Source organism: Dendropsophus ebraccatus, chromosome 1 (assembly GCF_027789765.1).
Source record: "Dendropsophus ebraccatus isolate aDenEbr1 chromosome 1, aDenEbr1.pat, whole genome shotgun sequence".
In the NCBI taxonomy this organism is placed as follows: Eukaryota; Metazoa; Chordata; class Amphibia; order Anura; family Hylidae; genus Dendropsophus; species Dendropsophus ebraccatus.
In genome coordinates, this window is record NC_091454.1 from 76,325,982 (window position 1) to 76,349,200 (window position 23,219).

Here is a 23,219-nt window from a genome sequence, read left to right on the forward strand (position 1 = left end):
CACATCTCATTTCATCTGTCGGTGGTCGTTTGAGACAACCTCATATACTTTTATTGACACGAGTGGCAGGTATGCGTCAAAAAAGTAAAGTGGGGCCTTAAAGGGGTTGTTCACTAATTTTTTTTTCTTTTAAATGAACTGGTTCAAGAAAGTGCCAGTGATTTATCATTTACTTAAACAATCTCAAGTCTTCCAGTACTTAGTATGTCCGGCAGGAAATGATGTATTCTTTCCAGTCTGGAGAGCAGGAAAGGTTTTCTATGGGCATTAGCTACTGCTCTGGGCAATTCCTGACATAGACAGATGTGTCAGCAGAGAGCACTGTGTCCTATTGGAGAGAATACACCACTTCCTGCAAGACACACGGCAGCTGATAGGTACTGAAGATTATACATATATATATATATATATATACATATATCAAATCTCTGGCACTTTCCCTTTAAGGCCATATTCTCACACCAGTAGTCTTGTCAGCAGATGTGTATTCATCCACATTTGCACAGACCCTTTGATTGGAATGGGTAGGTCTGTAGCATCTAAAGGTGTGTACAAAGATCCATTGAACTAAATGGGTACTATACCATGTGCAATTACAGAACAGTAGCATACCGATGTGTGACAGGGGCCTTAGAAGACCGCTCACCTCCTGACCTAACACTTGCATTTTCAATTAAGTAACTAAGAATTTTTTTGTGTTTTGCAAATCCCGTTATTTCTTTTTTTGTGTTTTGCCAATCCCGTTATTTCTTTTTTTGTTTTGCCAATCCCGTTATTTCTTTTATTGTGTTGTGCCAATCCCGTTAATTATTTTTTGTGTTGTGCCAATCCCGTTATTTCTTTTTTTGTCTTGTGCCAATCCCGTAATTAATTTTTTGTGTTGTGCCAATCCCGTTATTTCTTTTTTTGTCTTGTGCCAATCCCGTTATTTCTTTTTTGTGTTGTACCAATCCCGTTATTTCTTTTTTTGTGTTATGCCAATCCCGTTAATTATTTTTTGTGTTGTGCCAATCCCGTTATTTCTTTTTTTGTCTTATGCCAATCCCGTTAATTATTTTTTGTGTTGTGCCAATCCCGTTATTTCTTTTTTTGTCTTGTGCCAATCCCGTAATTTATTTTTTGTGTTGTGCCAATCCCGTTATTTCTTTTTTTGTCTTGTGCCAATCTCGTTATCTTTTTTGTGTTGTACCAATCCCGTTATTTCTTTTTTTGTGTTTTGCCAATCCCGTTATTTCTTTTTTTGTTTTGCCAATCCCGTTATTTCTTTTTTTGTGTTTTGCCAATCCCGTTATTTCTTTTTTTGTTTTGCCAATCCCGTTATTTCTTTTTTTGTTTTGCCAATCCCGTTATTTCTTTTTTTGTCTTGTGCCAATCCCGTTATTTATTTTTTGTCTTGTGCCAATCCCGTTATTTATTTTTTGTGTTGTGCCAATCCCTTTAATTCTAAAAATGTGTGACTATATAGCCAACAGGGTGTTACCAGTTGGGGGCGTGTCCTTACACAGACCATATCCAATTAAAGCTGACAGTGCCCCAGCCGGTAACACCCTGTTGGCCTTTTATGGTGCGTTTACACAGACAGATTTATCTGACAGATGTTTGAAGCCCAAACCAGGAGCAGACTATAAACAGGGATCAGGTCATAAAGGAAAGACTAGGATCTATGCTCTTTTCAAATCCATTCCTGGCTTTGGCTTCCAAAATCTGTCAGATAAATCTGTCTGTGTAAACGCAGCATTAGTCTTACATTTCCAGTAAGTATAACAGAGGAACACGTGATGCTATGTGATAGGGAATACACAGAGGCTAGATGTGTCTAGCCGTATACATCCTGACATGGCCGCTTTCTAGAACTGGTTCTGCCACTTGTGACGTCATATGTGCGGCGAGCAGGATGTGTCGGCGGTGACGTCACCCAGCGGAGCTTCCTCACTCCGGTACATGCGTGCTGTGCCCCGCGGTAAGTGCCGCCGCCTGTCGCTGTTATGTACGCGCCTCCTGTATATACCGGCCCTCTACCGGTACTATACACACAGTGCGGTACTTGTACGTCTCTCTCCCTGCCTGCGCCCCCACATGCAGAGGCCATAGCTGAATGCCCGTCCGCCTCTGAAGTTCTATCCGGGACGCGTACACCTCCTCCATCCCGCCATACTGCATCCCATCCCCCCGTGTTATGTGACCTCCTTCCCTGCACACACAGTGAAAGCCCCCTGCCCCCCTTACGGCACGTAGTCACGTGACCCTCCAGGACCCCTCCGGTTGGCTGGCCTGGGCGGTGACGTGTGATCCCTGCTGCTCGGCTATTGAAGGAGGAGAGCTCGGTGGTCCCGGGCATTTGTGTACAGCATTGCTTCTGTATAAGCTTGTAGGTCTTCTCGTGCCCGTCCGTAGAGAGCTCGGTGATGGAAGCCCAGGATCCCGCCAGGTGAGCGCACAGGCTGCCGGGCCTCTGCAGTGGCCTACTGGTCTCATAGAGACGGCAGAGCGCATGCGCCAGGCCGCTGCCATTGTGTAGAATGGTGGGAAGGAGCGGGGTCATTTAATGCCATCTATGTTCCCAGCAGCGAGTATTGTGTATATCCCGCCGGCCCCGTAAGTCGTGCTGTGTCCGCCTATAGTCACCGCACGGATACCGGGGCTGGACATATGGCAGGGAGGCTGATGGCTTCAGTCCCTGGGGCAAACAGTGCTGGACCTTACATTCTGCCCAACTTCTCTGCATCCCTGGTCACTGCCCCATTGGTGACTCGTGTTCTATGCCAGGCAGTGTACATAGGTGCCATGTGTGTCCACCCCTCGGCCTATATAGGAGGATATGGACGCCCATAGAAACCTAGGGGGACATTACACGACAAAGTTGTCAGCAGAATAGTGCTGCCTGCTGCTTTGTTTTCCTGGTAAGACACCATGTTCTAGTCAGCGGGGTCTGCCATTACTTGCCATCTGTGCCATGGATCTAGTGACGCCATTTTTGTTCTGCTCAAGTGAAATAGCGGAAACCCAAAAATCATCTGGTCTTACAGACGTATCTTGATCTATAGGCCCTCCAGTCATACAGTGCACAAATGTACCTCAGAAGGTCACACAATATAAGTGCGGGAGCACAGAGCTGTGACTGTAATACAAAAGAACACCCCACAGCACTCTAAGGGGCTGTCCATGGAATACTTCGTACAGTTAAAACCTGGTTGGGGTAAACACAATAAACAACCTGAGATGAAGAAAGAAAAAGAAATGTCGCTGCACTCATCCAATATTGCAAAATTCTTCTTTTATTCTGCTTACATGCTCGTGAGTGCAAACAAAAACCTCAGGCTACGACAGTTTCACGCCGAATCTGGCGCTTCCTCACAGCCGAGAGGAAGCGACAGATTCGGCGTGAAACGATCGTAGCCTGATGTTTTTGTCTGCACTCACGAGCATGTAAGCAGAATAAAAGAAGATTTTTGCAATATTGTATGAGTGCAGCGACATTTCTTTTGATCTTATCTGAATATATTACATCTCTCATTGGACGCCTAGCAGAGCACCATCTTAGTGAGCAGACTGAATCCTCCTGATTATTAGTTTAACAAGCCGGTATGTGCAGTGTGCCAGTGAATGGGAAGGTGCCGAGGTAATACTGTTTGCTAAATAAACAACCTGTACTCACCTCCCCTGATGCTCCCTCTGACACAGGTCTGATGGTGCCTGGTCCCATTGCCAGCATTTCCTGGTCTTGGTCCTGACACAAGAAAACACCTGCTCAGTCAGTCAGCGACCTTTGCTGAGACTTAGGGGCCTATTCCACGGAGCGATAATCAGCCCAATTTGGCCGATTATCGCTCCGTGGAATAGAGAGAACGATCAGCTGATGATCGTGTTTTCAGCTGATCGTTCATTTAGGGTCAAACCTAAAATCATCGGTCGCTACGTGGAATAGCGGGCATGGCGGGCGACCCACGATTTTAAAACATCATACATTACCTGTCTAGACGCAGGTCTTCTCCTTCTCCCAGTCCCTCCACCTCAGCATCAGCTTTGGAGCGGCCTGTCTGAGCTGACAGAGCGCTCAGCCAATCACTGGCCAGGATCGCCGGGGCCAGTCATTGGCTGAGTGTTCTGTCAGTTCAGTCAGGCCGCTCCAAAGCTGATGCTGCCACGCGGGACCGGGAGAAGAAGACCTGCTGCCTGGACAGGTAATGTATAAAACAAGGGCTGCAAGGACATCGGTAACAATGTGCCTGTAGCACTCGCTAACGATTGTCAGGCCGTGGAATAGGCCCAGTAAACGAGCACCGATCTAGCAGATCGGCGCTCGTTTACATCGTTTATCGGGCCCTGCTCGGCCCGTGAAATAGGACCCTTACTCTGCCAGTGATTGGCTGGGAGTACGTTTCCTTGTCTCAGGACTGAGAGTGGCAATTGTTGTGCGTTGAAACTAGGCACCTCCCTCATGAAGTGTGAACTGGCCCCACTACCTTATAGCTTCCAGGCACAACTGTCCAACACTTTTTTTTTTTTTTTCTTTTTTTTTTTTACCCCAGCCTGGCTTTAAAGGGGCTCTGTTAGCACCCAGGTCCTACCTGAGGTACTGACAGTGTGAAGTTGTTGACAGTCCCCTTGTGCGCATGTTACCATTTGATAAGTTGTCTGTGCAGTGGATTATGCACATCTGGGGTCTCCTACTGTAATAAAGTATCAATATGGAGTTGTGGCTTGGTGTTTCCGACACACTCTAGCACACCTCTCCACTGCTTTCTCCTCCTTTTTCTTCATGAATAATCAGTGCTGCCCCCACCTTCTGTTCACTCATGCTATCAGTCAGTATCTATCAACAGATGACTGCTGTGCAATGAGATATAGTGGAATCTCCTAACCTGTGTTGGAGCTGTGGTCTAAGGGGTAAATCACCTGTCTAGAAACCAGTAACAGTTCTTTGGTTTCATTCCCTTGATGTAAATAAAATATATTTTATTTTCATCTTTTGCTCATCATTGTATCATTTTTAAAAGTGCAAAGAATTCCCAATCTGGTCCAAATTGGTGTTAATTTTTTGTTTCTAAACCAATGATTTTTTTCCTCATTATTGTATAAAAAAAACTATAAACTAATTTGGACCTGATTGGGACGACTTTGCATTTATGAAAATGATACAAATAAAATGATACAATAATAAGAAAAAATATATAACTATATTTCATTTCCATCAGTGGAATTGAACCAAGGAAAAAACTGTTACTAGTGTCTAGGTAGGAGAATTACCCCTAGACCACAACTCCAACTTGGCTAGCAGATTCAACTATATCTGATTGCAGATCAGTCCTCTGTTGGCAGATACTGACTGACTGACTGACAGCATGAGCGAGCAAGAGGCCAGGCAGCATTGATTATTCATGATAAAAAGGGAGGAGAAAGCAGTGGTGAGGTGTGCCCTCCCCTCTGTGATGCACCTCCATTGATTCTAATGGAGCCGCATCACTGAGGGAAGGGGAAATCGTCACACTGGGGTGTGGTGGGCCCGCCTCCAGTACATAGAGTTGGGCTGGTGCATGGCAAAAGAACAGAGCTAAGCACGAGAACTGGGCAGCTTTTAAAAAGAAAAAAGCACCGTGCCCCTAGGATCTTGGTGCCGATCGGCTAATAAGGAAAAAAAAAAAAAGATATTAAGATATTTTATTTATTTCTGTGTTATATATAGTGCAATGCAGAGAATTTCACCATTCACACCAGTCCTACAAAAACTAAGGTCAGTTTTCACAAGAAGTCATTCAATGAAACCCCATTCCATTGAGCTGTACACAGGAAACTGTCACTTTATAAATCACTTGTATTTCCAATGACTTAGGGCAGGGGTGTCAAAACTCCCGACCCCCAGCTGTTGTAAAATTACAGTTCCCATCCTGCCTGGACAGGTAAGAAGTTGTAGTTTTGCTACAGTTGGAGCTCTGTGGTTTGACACCTGTGACTTCAGATGGGTGAATAATTGCAAAAATGAGTGCTGATCTTGAGCATGTACATGGCCTGATGATAGGGCAGGCAGAGACGCATTGTCAGCTGCGCAGGGTGATGTGTGGCCAATAACGATCATTTTAATATGTACAGAAAAGATCCAATTAACTGTTGAAAGAGCGTTTTCTCATTCATTGGCTGATAGGTAGCCCTTTTACATGGGCCAGTTATCAGGAACAAGCATTTCTACATATGCTCATACAGTCAGTAATCAGCATTGGAGATGAGCGGATCTCGATCGCGCTCAGATCTGTCCGTATCGAAGCGTGCAGGATTTAATTACCAGTGGTTGCAGAAGTTGGGATGCAGCCTTAAGGTTGCTTAGAAAACATGGATACAGACCTGAGCGTGCTTGAGAGTTGCTCATTCCTTATCAGCATGTGAAGAAGAGCCTTTATACTTCCTGGCGAGTCATATGATCGCAATCTTCATAGTGTATGGCATATCAGCTTGGATGTATGTAGAGACAGACCATACTTCAACAGAGCTGTGCCCGCTTTCTCCCTTCTTTTTTTGCACATATTGATTATACTGTGTGTGCCCACCTGTCACGACAAGTTGGATTTCAGCCTCCCCCCAATGAGAATATTGAACATTCAACTGTATGTGGGTAATGGGGGGGGGGGGGAAGCCTGTTGCCCAAAGGCAATTGAGGGTCACCTTTCCTGGTTCTAGGCCGCCTTTAAATTAAGTCAGATGACAGCAATAAATCTCTTTGGAATATGATAGTTTTGATGGTCTCCCAGATCTTTTGTGGTTCTTAGGACTCCCAGGTCACTTATATCTTTTGATGCTTGCTTTTTAAAATTCCAGTTGTCTTCTATTATATTTATTCTAATTATATTATGTTACATAGTGTTGGAGTGTATGTATTCTGTACTTATGGGCTTACCTGTCCCTGACACATCTATAGTATGGAAGCATATAAATCTCTCGTGGGTTCACAGTGTGTCTTTGCTGTCCGTTTAACAAATCTGATTAAGGGTGCCTTCACACCTACAGGATCCGCAGCAGATTTGATGGTGCAGATTTGATGCTGTGTTCAGTTATTTAAATGAAATCTGCTGCGGATCTGCTGCAGATCCGCAGCAGAAAATCAGCTGCGGATCCGGTAAGTGTGAACGTACCCTTATGGTAAAACCGGATGTGTTTGTGTACTTAAAAAAAAACAAAAACAAAAAAACATGTTTTGAAGTCAGTGGAAGACGGACCCAAATAGATACACACAAACGGACAGCAAAAACGCAGTGTGCACCCAGTTTAAGACATTGGTTCTTTAGTTACTATTATAACAATTACTGTTTTTATTTCCAGTTTTTACAACTTTCAGCAAGCCCAGGCATTCTACGCCTATCCATTCCATCAAATGATGAATGGTCCAGCAAGCATGGAACTGGGTAATGAACAGAGGACCCTGCATACTCTCACTGGAGTCCCTGCCAATGAGCTTCAAGCCTTTTCTGCTATGCAAGCCAACGAGCCCCATGTTCTGCACACCCTGACAGGTGTGCCAGCCAACGAACCCATTGATATGCATATGCCAATGGGGGCTCCAGACATTGCTCAGGGAAATCTGCAAGGTATGGTAAAGAGACACTTTTGTCATGTTTTTTGTTACATCACATATCAACAAGCAAAAGGTCACTCTTATATGTGCATGGTTGGCTTGCCTGATAAGTGAAGTAAAGAATTATTTTCATGTAAGGCCCCGTTCCCACTGAGGAAAGGTAGCGGAATTCCGCGACGGAATTGTCCGCCGCGGAATGCCGTTAGCCTCCCGCTCATAATGGGAGTCTATGGGAGGCGCGCGCTCCTGCTCTGTCCGCGCTGAAGAATGAACATTCATTCTTCAGCGCGGACAGGGCAGGAGCGCGCGCCTCCCATAGACTCCCATTATGAGCGGGAGGCTAACGGCATTCCGCGGCGGACAATTCCGTCGCGGAATTCCGCTACCTTTCCTCAGTGGGAACGGGGCCTAAGCCAGTCCTTGTCTTGTGTCTTACACTTCCTCTGTCCTGGTACAGTTAGCACTATGCTGCTTGAAAAAGCTCCTATAACGGCCACTAAGAGGGGGCAATTGTCAAGTAAAACTTCCCATTGTCCACTGTAAACAATTTGTTTTTCATCAATAATGACCTAATTAATCATAACCATAACCATTATAACTTTCAAAATTTAAATCAACAGAGGATGTGAATTTTTTTTTTTTTTAAATAAAGCTATACTTGTATCCAGGTCCAGTCTCTTGAAGGCAGCTTTTTAGTCTTGTGCTGTTTAAAAAAAAAAAAAAAAAAAAAAAAAAGACTAAACACATGAAGTCCCGGTCAGTACAGAGTCACGGCTCAGTGTGTCCATCAATCACATGACTGCCTTCTCCGTCAACGCAGATGACTGGGACTTCCTGTGTTTGGTCTCTTTATTTTCAACCAGAGCAAGACTAAAAAGCTGCAAACATGCTTTATATCTCATATATTGTTGGATTGGATTTTGAAAGTTAAAACAACAGTGCCCATTTTAATTATGAGATGGGATAGGAGGAAGACAAGTGATAGGAGGAAGACAAGTGAAAGAATTCCAAAAAAAGACAAAAAAAAACACCCATATGATTGATACATGTTAAGGCATGCTTTCAAGATGTATTGACTTGCTACCATCTTACAAATTTATTTTTCAACTACCATTATAGTGAGATTGCCAAAGGATGTTATAGTTTAAGGCCAGGTTCACACACTATAAAAACAGCGGCCGCTGTCTGTGATATTTACCTGGCCGGTACTGCAGATGTACTGGATATACATCACTTTTATTTGAATTGGAACGCAGGCACATTTGGGTGTGCCCATGCCCCAATTAACCCTAGCACACAATGTAAAGTACAGCCGGAGCTGTACTTTGCATTGTCTGCACACATTATTTTGTGTGGCGCTGTTCACTGAATAATGGACACACGAAAATATACATTTGAGGTTTTTTGTGCGGCCTTTCTATTGAAACTGTTATTTCACAATTCAATAAATGGCGCCAGTGTTGCAATCTGCAACAACAACCTTTATTTATTGAAAAAATACAGTGTTTGAACATGGCCTAAAGGAGTATTTAGATTTAAAGGCTCAAGGTTTCAGAGCTCTTCAGAAGATGACTTTATTGCTCTCACTGCTGCTATTGAGCGCCTCAGAGTCCCTTTACTGGTGCATAGCTATTTTCCTTTTGATATCAGACCACAGCTGTGCTGCTTGCCCATAGTGCATAAACAGGGCTTCCTTTCCCTTAGCCTGTGGTAAGACACAGCATTTTTCTCTTTACCGGCGCTTGCACACTACGGAAACTTTTATAGATGGCATGCGTCTGAGAGGGGTTGCTAAAGTACTGGCTTTGCAAGGTGACAAGCGAGGAGAAAGGAAAGGGGTTACACTAAGCACTAAACAACTGCTGAGATGAGCGGGGGAAGCTTTGGTGTTCTCTCCTGGTTTGTCTGTTACAAGAGTCAGATTGAGCCTTACAACATGCAGTGAACTGCAGATTGCAGGGAAGTGAGACGTCTGGTGGCCTGGTAAGTTTTTTTTTTTTTTTTTTTTTTTTTTTTTTTTTTTTTTTCTAAGGGGGTATTTTTGGTAAATGAAGTGATTTACTAATTGTTAAAAAAAATCACCTAGGCTATTTGATAAGCCTCTTTAATTTATATCTTGCTATTGTATGTTGTGTATTATTTGTTGTAATTTTTTTTCTCTTTTAGAAGAGCCTCCTACCACTGGAAAAAGAAAGAGAGGCAGGGCTCCAGCTGAACCGAAACCAAAGAAGTCAGCTGAAAAGCCCCCTAAGCCTCCAAAAGCCCCTAAGGCCCCTAAGGCTCCTAAGGCCCCTAAATCGGGGAAGCAAGAGAAGATCACAGATACTTTCAAAGTGAAGAGGAAAGTTGACAGATTTAATGGTGTTTCTGAAGCTGAACTTATGACTAAAACCTTGCCAGATATCCTAACATTTAACTTGGACATAGTAATTGTAAGTATTAGGGATGGTGTGTTTGTAATTATATAACTATGGTATTGTGCTATCTCATTTAATGGCCTTTTAATATCTTTGCAGATTGGAATTAATCCAGGTCTTATGGCAGCATACAAAGGCCACCACTACCCTGGCCCTGGGAACCACTTCTGTAAGTTATTGAGCACACACAGAAACATTAATTGTTGGTATACAACAGCATATGGCATGTCCCATTAGACGACATGTATGGGGGTGCCCATAACACACTCCTTTAACCCCTTAACGACATAGGGCGTATATTTACGCCCTGATGCCGTTAGGGACTTTCAGAGCGGGGCCGCGCGGCGACCCCGCTCTGAACTGCGGCGGTCCCGGGTGCCGCTTGTAGCCCGGGACCGCAGGTATTAGCGGGCACGGTCCGATCGCCGTGCCCGCTAATACAGTAATCAGATGCACCTGTCAAAGTTGACAGCTGCATCCGATTACCGGACGCAGCGTCATCCCTGGTGCGAGCGATCTCCGTAACTGAAGCCGGCCGGGGACCGCTCCAAGATGGCGCCGTCCCCGGCTCGGCACTCGTTTACTTCTGGCTGCAGCAGCCGGAAGTAAACAAGTGCCTATCTCATGGATCTCTGCAGCATATCTATGCTGCAGAGATCTCTATGAGAGATCAGAGCACTTATACTAGAAGTCCCTTAGGGGGGCTTCTAGTATAAGTGTAAAAGTAAAAAAAAAAAGTGTTGTTAATAGTAAAAAGCCCCCTCCCCTAATAAAAGTCTGAATCACCCCCCTTTTCCCAGGTTATTAAAAGTAAACAAATAAATAAATAAACATGTTTGCTATCGCCGCGTGCGTAATCGCCTGAACTATTAATTAATCACATTCCTGATCTCGCACGGTAAATGGTGTCAGCGCAAAAAAAAATCCCAAAGTGCGCATTTTTGGTCGCATCAAATCCAGAAAAATTGTAATAAAAAGTGATCAAAAAGTCGTATATGCGCAATCAAGGTACCGATTGAAAGAACACATCATGGCGCAAAAAATGACACCTGACACAGCCCCATAGACCAAAGGATAAAAGTGCTATAAGCCTGGGAATGGAGCGATTTTAAGTGACGTATATTTGTTGACAATGGTTTGAATTTTTTACAGGCCATCAGATACAATATAAGTTATACATGTTACATATAGTTTTAATCGTAACGACTTGAGGAACATGCATAACAAGTCAGTTTTACCCCAGGGCGAATGGCGTAAAAACACATTTCCCCCAAATAAACAAAATGTTTTTTTTTTTTTCAATTTCACCGTGTAGTGTACTTTAATTTCGCAGTGTACTTTATGCAAAAATTCAGCCTGTCATTGCATAGTACAATTAGTGACGCAAAAATAAGGGCTCATGCGGGTTTCTAGGTGGAAAAATGCAAGTGCTATGGCCTTTTAAGCACAAGGAGGAAAAAACGAAAACGCAAAAATCGAAATTGGCTCTGTCCTTAAGGGGTTAAAGTGTGTTAAATAATGATGCACCATATTTTTAAGCAAGTTACACCAAGTAGAGATGAATGCCCATTATAAAATCTGTACATTTTGGAATATATTTGGGGTATTTTCCATGACTTTAGCACAACTTAATGTCCGTTAATTTGGGTGTGGGGGGGGGGGGGTGCAGTCAGTCATGGGACACATACAGACAGGAAAACTGTTTTATTCCTTATGTATTGATGTATTGCTTCATCATGAAAGAATAACATCACGAGAGATGGGACAGTTCTAGAGGAAGTAACTAAATTTTCAAGTTGACGGAAAATTTTTAATTAATCCTGTGTGGAAACTTTTATTTGCTTCTAGGGAAGTGCCTTTTCTTATCGGGACTCAGTGATACGCAACTGAACCACTTAGATGACCATGCTCTTCCTGAGAAGTATGGCATTGGCTTCACTAACATGGTGGAGAGAACTACCCCAGGAAGCAAGGACCTCTCTAGGTGAGTGGGATCTGTGAGGGCACAAATTATCATTTATTGCTCAGAAAATAATCACGTGCATGATTTCTCTTCTAGTAAGGAGTTCCGTGAAGGAGGAAGAATCCTGCTGCAAAAGCTGCAGAAATACAAACCACGTATAGCGGCTTTTAATGGAAAATGTGAGATGACACTCCAAAATTATTGCAGTATTTTTCTCGTCTAGCTTTCCAATAGGTTACAGACATTATTTTTTTCTTCCTTTTAGGTATATATGAAATTTTTAGCAAAGAAATTTTTGGTGTCAAGATTAAAAAATTTGAATTTGGAATCCAACCACACAGAATTCCAGACACTGAGACGGTCAGTATATTGCCTTAATAATAATATCTTTATTTATGTATAATGTTATAAAAGAGTTCCATAGACTTTTATTATAAGGCTATGTTCACACTATGTATAGAGAGTATAAGCACCGGCCGGATGATCTTCCCGGCCGCAGAGCTCTGATGCGGGCGCACCAGCACATGCCCGCATCAGAACTTCACTGTGTGAACTGACAGGGTTTCCTACGGCAGCAATTCATTGAATTGCGACCACAGAAAACTGACATGTCAGTTATTTGCGGCCCCGCATGGGATCCCGGCCGGTGCGCATACGATGTGTATACGCTCCGGCCGGGACCCCATTGAAAATAAGGCATTGTTCCACTCCGCATAAAGTACGGCCGTTGTTGCCAATGGCAACAACGGCCGTACTTTTACGTAGTGGGAACATAGCCTAATTCTGTAGACTGATTGTTATAGCAGTTAAGAGCAGAGCTAAAGGGGCAGAAACTCAAAAGCTTGCCTTTGCAGGCACAAAGCATGAAACTGTTTTTTTGTTTTTTTCTTTTTAATCTGTTTTTCTAACTTCATCCTTTTGGCCCCGTTCCCACTGAGCAAAGGTAGCGGTACCTTTGCTCAGTGGGAACGGGGCCTTAGCGTGCCTTCACACATATCAACTTGCAGCGGAAATCTCACTGCGGGTTTTGCAGCGAGATCCCCTACAAGCTAAGGTCCTGGCGGGCCCCTGTGAATACATACTCGCAGCGGTCTGAATAACCGCTGCAAGTATGTAATGCAGCCGCCCCCTAACCCTGTCATCGGCTCCCGCTCTGTCTGTATTCATCACTTGTCTCCTTGCTGCACAGGGTCCCAGCTTCCTGCTCTGCCGCCCATCCAATCAGTGGCTGTGGCTAGGCAACACACTGATTGTCTGGGCGGCAGAGCAGGAAGCCGGGACCCAGTGAAGCAAGGAGACAGGTAATGTAAACAGACAGCGCGGGAGCCAATGACTGGTTAGCGGTTATGTAGTCACAGGGGCCTGCCAGGACCTAAGCTCGTAGCGGATCTTGCTGCAAAACTCGCAGCTGGTATGTGTGAAGGCACCCTAAAACAAAGTATTTTAAAGGGGAACTGTCAGGTTTAGATCATGCTCAGAGCTGAAGCGTCAAGGAGGCTGTGTTAAGCCTCAGGACACATGCCGCTTCCTTTGCCCTTCTCTGCTTTAAATGATTGAAATGTATGGTTCAGTGCTGGAATAGACGCTCTCAAGCAGTCAAAGCAGGGAGGGTTGGGGGACACAGGTGCCGCTTTCAGCATGTTTTTATTTAAACCCAACAGAGCTAATCATGTACAGGGATAAATGAAATGTAGATTGAAAGCTTCTACCAGAATGTGCCTTTAATCTCAACTGTCCCCTCCTTGCTTACAGATTTGTTATGTCATGCCTTCATCAAGTGCTCGGTGTGCCCAATTTCCTCGGGCTCAAGACAAGGTTCATCACTACATCAAATTGAAAGACTTAAGAGACCAAATGAAAGGCCTTGAGAGTGCTCGGGAAGTTCAGGAGGTGCAGTACACATTCGACTTGCAACTGGCGCAAGGTAGGCCACTTTTTACTGTCAGATGTGTTATTTTTTTTGTTAGTAGTCCAGGATTTCATTTTCATATAGAAACCTTAAATATTGTCAGCAGAAAAAGACAAAGTTAGAAAAAAAAGTTATGCTAAACACTAACATATATATGTATGGTTTAGTGTTTAACATAATATATTGTTCATTGCCAGAACAATGTTCTTAAAGTCACTTAGGAACCTTCGTGCAGTTTTGCATCAAAGTGTAATGCATTGTGTGTAATTACCAAAAAAAAAAAAAAAAAAAGTTAAATGCAATCTGTCAGCTGCAATTCATGTTCCAAGCTGCTGACACTGTTAGATAGCTGTTAGGACAAGAAGGCACATGATACCTTTCATATATCCAGCTGTGTTTCCAGGATGTGGAAAAATGCTTTTATTCTCTGCTACAAAAAAATAAAGGGGCTTTTCCAAGCTCCTGATCTACTACAGTCTGGATTGCTTCCCCTCTCCCTCCTTCCTCCTTGACACCTGGATGGACTAAGTAAGAAGGTGTTACTGCTTGCTGCCCTTCAGGAGCTCAGGAAAGCCTCTTTGATTCCTTATACTTAAAAAATGTTATCTAGTGGCCTATTTACACAGGGAGAGTTACCTGACAGATTTTTGAAGCCAAAGCCAGGAGTGGATTTGAAAAAAGGAGAAATCTCAGTCTTTCCTTTACGACCTGTTCCCTGTTTATAGTCTGTTTCTGGCTTTAGTTTCAAAGATCTGTCAGATAAATCTCTGTGTAAACTCACCATAACAGTGTCTGCAGTTAGGGACATGAGTTGCAGTTGACAGATTCCCCTTAAAGTGCCAATGTCGTTATAACTTACAAAATCTAAATTAACAAATGTGAAATAAACAAAGTTAGCAATTTACATTCATTTTAATTTTTAAGTTATCATGCTGTAAAACAAAGCTGTACTTACTTGTATCCAGGTCCAGTCGTGCTGGTTAAAAAACAGCTCAATGTGTCCATCAATCACATGACTGCCTTCTCTGTGAGCCCGAAGATAACCTGTGAAACACAGAACTTCGTGTTTTTTTTTTGTTTTGTTTTTTTTCCTTCCCCCAAAGATTTAAAACACAGGAAGTGCTGTGTTTTTCATAAGGCTGGGTTCACACTGCGTTTTCAGCATCCGTTTAACGGATCCGTTTTTTTTAACGGTCAAAAAAGTAGTGTCAACAGTACTTTATTGTGCGTAAATAAAAAACGCATCCGTTTTGATCCGTTTTTTCTTATAATGGAAGTCAATGGAAAAACGGATCAAAAACGGATGCACACAAATGCATCCGTTTTTTGCAAAATACGGATCCGTTAAACGGATGCTGAAAACGCAGTGTGAACCTAGCCTAACTAAAAAAAATTATTATTGTAAATTTCAAACTTGCTTTTTATCATATCTACTGTTAGTTTAGATTTTGAAAGTAATAACGACCGTGACACACACAGTATTTCAGTATTTCTATCAGTATTTTGGTCAGTATTTTTTCAACCAAAACCAGGAGTGGAACTTACACTTACAGGGCAAAATTATTATTGATAGATTTGCACAGTTTCTCTGTTTTTAACCCACTCCTGGTTTTGGTTGAAAAAAGACTAATAGAAATACTATGTGTGAACATAGCCTAAATGTGAAAGGCCTAATTGATAAGTGGGTGATAAACAGGAGAAGTTCCTGAATCCCCTTGCAGTCGCTAACAGGCTGCACACACAGATTCACAAATCCAACACACAAATATTGTACCTGGACATATGATTTTATCATTTGAAAAATAAGAATTGGGATTTTAATGCAATTCCAAGGTGTAGGCTTCCCTGACTTAGGGTGCTGTTTTAGGTCAGGTTTACTGTTGCATCAGAGGCCCTGCTTGCCAGTGGTGAATAGAACCAAGCCATCTGCTGCACAATGGGCACAAACTGATCCTGAGAGACCCCATTGATTGTGGTCTGTACAGTTTCCACTGTGATGTCTGTTCATCTGACAGAATTTGACTGGGAAAAAAAAAAAACTGCAAGCAGTGTTTTTCCTCTGTCCACTTATTTGGCTGGATCCTGTGATGGAGGTCCTGGAGAAGCATTTGTGAACCTAGCCTAACTGGTGGTTTGCTGTACAGTATATAGGAAATCCTGAAGCAATAATGGTCTATTTACTAAAGTGCAGAACTCAACATCTTAGTTGATACATGGATGGGCACATACCATACTACATATTTGAAGTGGTTTCAATGTTCTATTGAGTGATCATAATTGCTTCTGCTTTAGTTTTTTTGTAAAGGAGTAATGTATTTGTCAGTTTTCCACATTGGTTTCTAGATTTTTCTCCGTTCCCCATACATATTACAGATTTAAATGTTGCATAAATAAACTTTAATGTTGACTCATGTGGCATTTTCTTCTTCTACAGAGGATGCTAAAAAACAGGCCGTAAAGGAGGAGAAGTATGATCCTGGGTATGATGCTGCAGCTTTTGGGAATGGAGAGATGCCTAATGCAGATGGCGGAACCAGTAGCTTACCAGATCCAGCAGGTAAATGTATATAGTAAGATTACTAATATGTAATATGCAAAACTCATTAACCCTTAACGGCACAGGAAGAGTATGCGATTGCCAGGGACGATCCCTTCATCCTACCCGGCCGGGCCTCAGTTTTGCAATGACGCTGATCCCAGCTCAGTGATAGATTGCGGAGGGCTCCAGCAGCCCAGAGTAATCCAGCGCTGATCTACTTAATCAGTGCTGGACTAGTATACTGCACTGATCTCTATAAGAGATCAGTGCAGTAATAATAAAAGTCCCCCAGGGGGACTAAAAGGGAAAGTCTACTGTAATAAAGTTGTTTTTTTTTTTATTAATTAAAAAAAAAACACCTTCCCTAATAAAAGTTTGAATTACCCCCCTTTTTCCATTAAATTAAATTATCGCATTCCTGATCTTACAAGGTAAACTGCATAAGTGCAAAAACCTACCAAAGTGCAAAATTGCTGATTTTTTTTTTTTTTTTTTGTCACATCAAATCCAGAAAAACTGTAATAAGTTATCAAAAAGTCACATATATGCAAGCAAAGTACCAATAGAACAGATCATGGCACAAAAGTGACGCCTCACTCAGCCCCATAGACCAGAAAATTAAAGCGTTTTAAGGATCAGAATAGAGCAATTTGAAAAACTTTTTTTTTAAGTTTTAATTTTTTAAAAGCCACCAAATAAAATGATTGTTATGTAAGCTGCCTATCGTTGTAATCATACTGACTTGAGGAACATATATAACATGTCAGTTTTACCATAGGGTGAACAGCGTAAACATGACCCCCACCTCCCATAAAAAGAATTTGACTTTTTGTTCAATTTCACTGCACAAATAATTTTTTTCCCGATATATGTAGGACATACAGCAGCTGATAAGAACTGGAACACTTCAGATTTTTTAAATAGAAGTAAATGACAAATCTCTGACACTTTCTGACACCAGTTGATTTAAAAAAATATATAAATATGCTGGAGTTGCCCTTTTAAAGGAGACCTTTCACCCCGGCACCCTAGGCAGAGCCCACCCAACCCCTGGTAGAGACCAGGATACTTGGCCCCTCCTGCAAGTCCCGCTCCAGAAGCCGATCCCGCTGGGGAGAAATCACTGCCCAATGGGAGTGAAAGGTCTCCTTTAAAGGGCAACTCCAGCATATTTTTTTTTCTTTCAAATCAACCAGTGTCTGAAAGTGCCAGAGATTTGTCATTTACTTCTATTTAAAAAATTTGAAGTGTTCCTGTTCTTATCTGCTGCTGTATGTCCTACATATATCGGGCAAAAAATTAAGTCTGTCTTTGCAAAGCATAATTAGTGTAAGGGCTCATGTGGGTCTGTAGTTGAAGAAAATGCAAGTACTTTGGCCTTTTAAACCAAAGGAGGTAAAAATGAAAGCATGAAAATTGGCCTGGGAGGGAGGGGGTTAAAGCTGACTGGATACTGGTCCATCTTATTTAATGGAACATATTGGCAAAAAACCTAACAATTCTGTATTTGCCCATTTTCATAAATTGGGGGTGTTATCACATTTTTGCCTATGTCTGACATGAACATTGGGAACGCTTCTAATTTACATGCTAAAATTATATAAGTGTTCATTGTCAGACAGCGAAGAGACCCTCTTACCTGATAATAAACCCTCAAGGTCAGTATAGTGGAATAGCAGAGTAAGGGTCCTTTTACACCTACAGATAATAAGCGCTCATTTGGCAAATGACAAGCAATGATTTTTTTTCTTCTTAACAAGGATGAAAAGGATGAATCACTATGAAAAGTCGTTAATGCGATTATTACTTTTATAAATATGATTGTAATTGCGACCGTAAATATATACTGTGAATAATCGTAATTGTGTTCATATCTATATACTGTGAACAACGTGTTTACACTAAGACTTGAGAGCAATTAACAATGATTTTGAGGTCCACTCAAAACATGTGATCAACGACAGCCTCAGGAATTTTCCTTCGTATTTTGATCGTTGTCGTATTTATACCTGAAGATGATCGCTTAAATTCGATTTAACAATATTTTTGCCCTTGTGCCGCACCATTCCAAGTTGACATCCCATTAGAAGAACACCTAATGTAGACATCCAAAGGAAAGTCAAACATGATGTGCAAAGGGCAGCTTTTAGCAAATTGACGTGTAATTGTCTTTGATTTCTTTTTCTATATATATTTAGCACCCTGTAACTCGGAGATAGCTGGACATTCTCAGAATGGACAATGGATGCCTCAGCCTGTTGCTGAACAGATGCAAACGTTTAATCATAGTGAAGGCCAACAAGAACAAGAGAACGGCAGCGTCTGAGGAGCATCGGCATTCCAAGCTATGCAAGCATACTGCAGTTTTATTGCAGTGACAAGGAACTGAACCTCAGTTGAAGAACTGATGCCTTTTTGTTCTCATTTTACCTCTGATCTTAATCCTAGTGTAAGCATTAATAGTAAATATTACCTTTTAAAGTAGGTAGTCACATTGAAAGATTTGAACTTTTTCTAGACAACTTATTGTGTACACTTTTTTTTTTTTTTGTATTTTTTTTTTTTTTTAATCATATTTGGTGTTTATTGCAGTTATTCACAAACTGCATCTTTATGGTTTTATTTGAGGGGAATGTTTTAGTGGTCTGTTCCAACTGCCTTTTTATATGCATTTTGATGAAAGGTGGTTCTGTAAATGTTGAACATACTTAATTTTAAAGTTGAGGCTAAAAGGCTTGACCACTAGTAATGAGGCCTGGCTACCGAGACACATGCCAGGTATGTGGTGGCATTTTATTTTTGCTTTTATTTTATTTCTTCTTCATATGATACTTTTTACTTTTTATCAGAGAAGGTTTGTGTACTTACTACACTGTAGTTGAACACCAGTTTAGCTACATTTTTAACTACACTTTGATATGAAATAATAGAAATTGCTCCATGGCTGAAATAACTTCATGACAACTTTTTTTTTTTATTTATTATCGTACAATGTTTCTATACTTGAAGAATCAGAATAATTACGTCCAGTGGTGAGGAATGATTTATTTATTGTTGCTCTATGTGACTGACTGCAGTGTGAATGATATTCTCAAATTTAAAAAAATGTTCGAATGATGTCACACAGTTATTGTAACAATTTCTTTCTTTGAATGTGAGATCCCATCTGTTTACAGTAAGTACACCTGTATGTGGAGGAGGAAATATGGCTAATGTTGTTCATGTCATGTGTCCACTCCTTTGTTACACTGAAGTTAACATACTGTGTGATAGGGTGTATCTCTGGCATCTGGAGAAAAGATGGTCATACGGATGTTTTAGCAAAGCAGTACCCCACCGCTCTCAGACAGACTCTATGCACAGATGACCGATTAACACTGATCTATGCTATGCTATGGCATAGCGTAGATCAGTATATACAATGTTTTAATTGCATGTTTTACAGTAAAATATAGAAGTGTAAAAATATTGTAATAAAAAAATCCCAACCCCAATAAAAGTTTAAAATACCTCCGTGCCTATTATAAAAAAAAATATATATATATGTAAAAATAAACATATTACATATTGTAGCATGCGGAATTGTCCGCCCTATTAAAATATAACATTATTATTCCCACATGGTAAACAGTGTAAATGGGGGGGGGGGGATGTGCTGCTTTTTTTTTTTTTTTTTTTCTTTTTTAATTATATCACGAAAAAAATATATAAAGAAGCAGTCCAAATTTGATCTGATACTAATAAAAACTAGAGATCATGGCGCAAAAAATGACACCCCAACCAGCCCTGTAGGTGGGAAAAATGAAAGCGCTATGGCTTTTAAAAGGTGAGAAGGAACATTGCATTAATTTGACCCGGATATCTGACACCAATGACCTAGGTCATTAAGGGGTTAACAGAGCAAAGCCCTTTGTTATCTCGGTAGTAACCTTATCAGCCAGCTGCCTTAGAAATCTATGCTGCTTTGCTTTGGGTGCCTGGAAAAGCTGGATCCAGTCTTGGGTAACCAGGAAAAGTTTCCCAGGACTGGATCCAGCTTTTCCAGGCACCCGGGGAGGAGCACCAGTGAGTTAGAAGGCAGACGACTGATAAGTAGACTTCCAAGCTAAGGAAGCGCTTTTCTTTATTAATACTGTAAATTCGTTCATCTCCACTAGAAACCCTAGCCTAAATACAAGAACTGTCGGGTACCGCTTTGCTAAAACATAATATTGTAACTAATTCGCTCATCTCTAGTTTCCAGGAATACTTGGCTAGCAGGATTTTCCTATTTGTACTGAGAGCTGCTGAGTTATAAGTGGTGTTAGATCTTTATTGTTTACAGAAAACTTTCATTTAAAGAGACCATTGAAAAAAAAAACATTGTAACTGAGTAATGGTTGGGTGCTACTGGGATGGGCTTAAAGGGTTATTAAGGTTTCTACATATAAGTTATTCTCTGAATAATGAAAAATGATATACTTTCTTAAAACACCTTCTAAATCAGTTATACATGGTGTTCAAGATCTGTTTGATGTATATCAAATGTTAGGGAGGGGTTAATGACTACAAAGTGTCAGGAAGAGAATATGGCACAGTATGCCAAGCCTGCTCCATAAACAGTTTGTGGTGATGTTGCAGCAACACTGTGCAGCTATTGGACATTGTGTGCAGGCATTGTTTCACCAGCATGTGATGATCTGGATATGTGCCTACTCCCTCCACATCACGGAAGACTTCTGAGATGTGGAAAAGCCAGAAGAAAGAGGTGAGGGGCAGAAGGCTTTAGCCCCTACTCTGGACAAATGTAAAACTCTATGGTGGGCAGTGGTAGTAGGAACATAATGAAGTTGTACTTGCCTGAAACACACTCCCCCCCCCCCCCCTTCCCTCAGCGCCATCAGCTCACAGTCTGCCTCGGATGACCTGTTTTTCCCGGCTTGCTGTGGAGTTACAACCCAACAGGACCTACCCACTCAGCCAGTCAGCAACTACAGCAGAGGTGTCCTGCCTCAGTCACTGACTAGCTAAATAGACATTAAAGGGGTTGTCCGGCGAAAAAAAATTATTCACAGAATAACACACATTACAAAGTTATACAACTTTGTAATGTATGTTATGTCTGTGAATGGCCCCCTTCCCCGTGTCCCACCACCCCCACCCGTGTACCCGGAAGTGTGGTGCGCTATACATTACCTGTCGCGTGCCGACCACGGTCTCCGATCGTCAGCAGTGACGTCTTCTTCGGGAGCTTGGCGGATCTTTCCGAGTGCCGGCCGCCCTCTGCAGCGTCATCCGAAGCTCAGCCGCGATTGGCTGAGCATAACTGTGCTCAGCCAATCGCGGCTGAGCAGCTGATGACGTGGCCGCGTCATCAGCCGCTCAGCCGCGATTGGCTGAGCACAGTTATGCTCAGCCAATCGCGGCTGAGCTTCGGATGACGCTGCAGAGGGTGGCCGGCACTCGGGAAGATCCGCCAAGCTCCCGAAGAAGACGTCACTGCTGACGATCGGAGACCGTGGACGACACGACATGCGGTGAGTATAATGCACCACACTTCCGGGTCTAGCGTGGGTGGGGGGAAACACGGGGAAGGGGGCCATTCACAGACATAACATACATTACAAAGTTGTATAACTTTGTAATGTGTGTTATTCTGTGAATAATTTTTTTTCGCCGGACAACCCCTTTAAGACATGAGCTGGGTTGTGACGTCATAGGCCCAGAAACCACAGGAGATCGGCAGGTGACAGTGAGCAGTGACTCTGTAGAAAGCCCTGGGACGGGTGAGTGTAACTTCTTTTATTATGTTTTCTACAGTTCACAGTTCTGTTTTGCTGTATACAAAAGCGTAGTCAATTTTGCTATTGCATACAGCACAAACATATATAAACCTAGCCTAAACAATGGAGGATCCTGTCTGATGTCTACAAGCAGAAATTTTTATAAAAGCCATGAGGAATTACTGAAAACATGATATCCCTTTAAATCCAAACTAAACAAACTACTATTTGAAAAGGTCAGATAGGGGTCATTCCATTATGACTAATCATGGTGCTGTGTTTGAACTGTTGTTGCACAGATGTGTAACAGTGGTCCATTTTTATTTTAGGTTTTTTTTTTTCCTTGTAACTGGCAGTTTTCTTGTTGAAATGCTGTATAATATGATGTAGACATATTATTTCTGTTCAGGCCGCTTTTTTTTATATATATTTGTGATGATGTGTATTGAGAGAGAAAAAAATCTAGCAGACTGAAAATGAAAGGCCTCTCCGCCTACATGCTACATGTTTTTATTTACTTGAATTAAATATGAAAATAACTGTAAAATGTGGGTTTGTGTTTAAAACATCCAACTGAATACACCACTGTTGCTGTCTTTACATACTGCCAATAGAAATGTGGTAATAGCCTGTACTCCCAAAGTGCACCTGTTGTTATAACTTTCAAAATCTAAATTAACAGTAGATGTGATATAAAGCAAGTTTGCAATATACATTCATTACTTTGAGTTGTCATCCTTTAAAACAAAGCAATACTTACCAGAAATCCAGGTCCAGTCTCCTGAAGGCAGATTTTCTGACTTGTGCTGGATGCAAAACAGCCTAATCACAGGAATTCTGACCAGTACGGAGAGTCATGGCTCAATGTGTCCATCAGTCACATGACTGCCTTCTCTCTGTGAGCGCTTAGATGGCCTGGGATACACAGGACTTCCTGTTTTCTGACTCTTTTTTTTTTTTTTTTTTTTTTCCCCCCTTTAAACAGTCAAAAAACAGGAAGTGCTGTGTTTTCCATGATAACTAAAAAAAAAATGTAAATTGCAAACTTGCTTTATATCACATCTACTG

At 41.8% G+C, this 23,219-nt stretch overlaps 2 protein-coding genes across 4 annotated transcripts in view; one reads left to right on the top strand and one right to left on the bottom strand.

Annotated features, from left to right (window-relative positions):
* Nucleotides 1-1,915: 1,915 nt before the first annotated feature.
* Nucleotides 1,916-21,435, top strand: TDG (thymine DNA glycosylase). 3 transcript variants are annotated; one of them, XM_069973608.1, is made up of 11 exons: nucleotides 2,081-2,428; nucleotides 5,684-5,731; nucleotides 7,309-7,574; nucleotides 9,728-9,993; nucleotides 10,078-10,147; nucleotides 11,827-11,962; nucleotides 12,038-12,120; nucleotides 12,207-12,301; nucleotides 13,694-13,865; nucleotides 16,285-16,407; nucleotides 18,588-21,435. In XM_069973608.1, the coding sequence occupies exons 1-11, from the start codon at nucleotides 2,406-2,408 to the stop codon at nucleotides 18,713-18,715; spliced, it is 1,410 nt and encodes a 469-aa protein (XP_069829709.1). In that variant the 5' UTR covers nucleotides 2,081-2,405; the 3' UTR covers nucleotides 18,716-21,435. The 3 variants fall into 3 exon arrangements, with proteins under 3 accessions (XP_069829723.1, XP_069829709.1, XP_069829715.1); XM_069973622.1 differs by lacking the exons at nucleotides 2,081-2,428; nucleotides 5,684-5,731 and adding an exon at nucleotides 1,916-1,960; XM_069973614.1 differs by lacking the exon at nucleotides 5,684-5,731 and having other exon boundaries at nucleotides 2,085-2,428.
* Nucleotides 14,857-23,219, bottom strand: part of GLT8D2 (glycosyltransferase 8 domain containing 2) — a 32,429-nt gene continuing 24,066 nt past the window's right edge. Inside the window, exon 11 of the mRNA XM_069973647.1 lies at nucleotides 14,857-14,894. The gene's annotated coding sequence lies outside the window, so the exon portion shown is untranslated. The remainder of the gene's footprint in view (nucleotides 14,895-23,219) is intronic.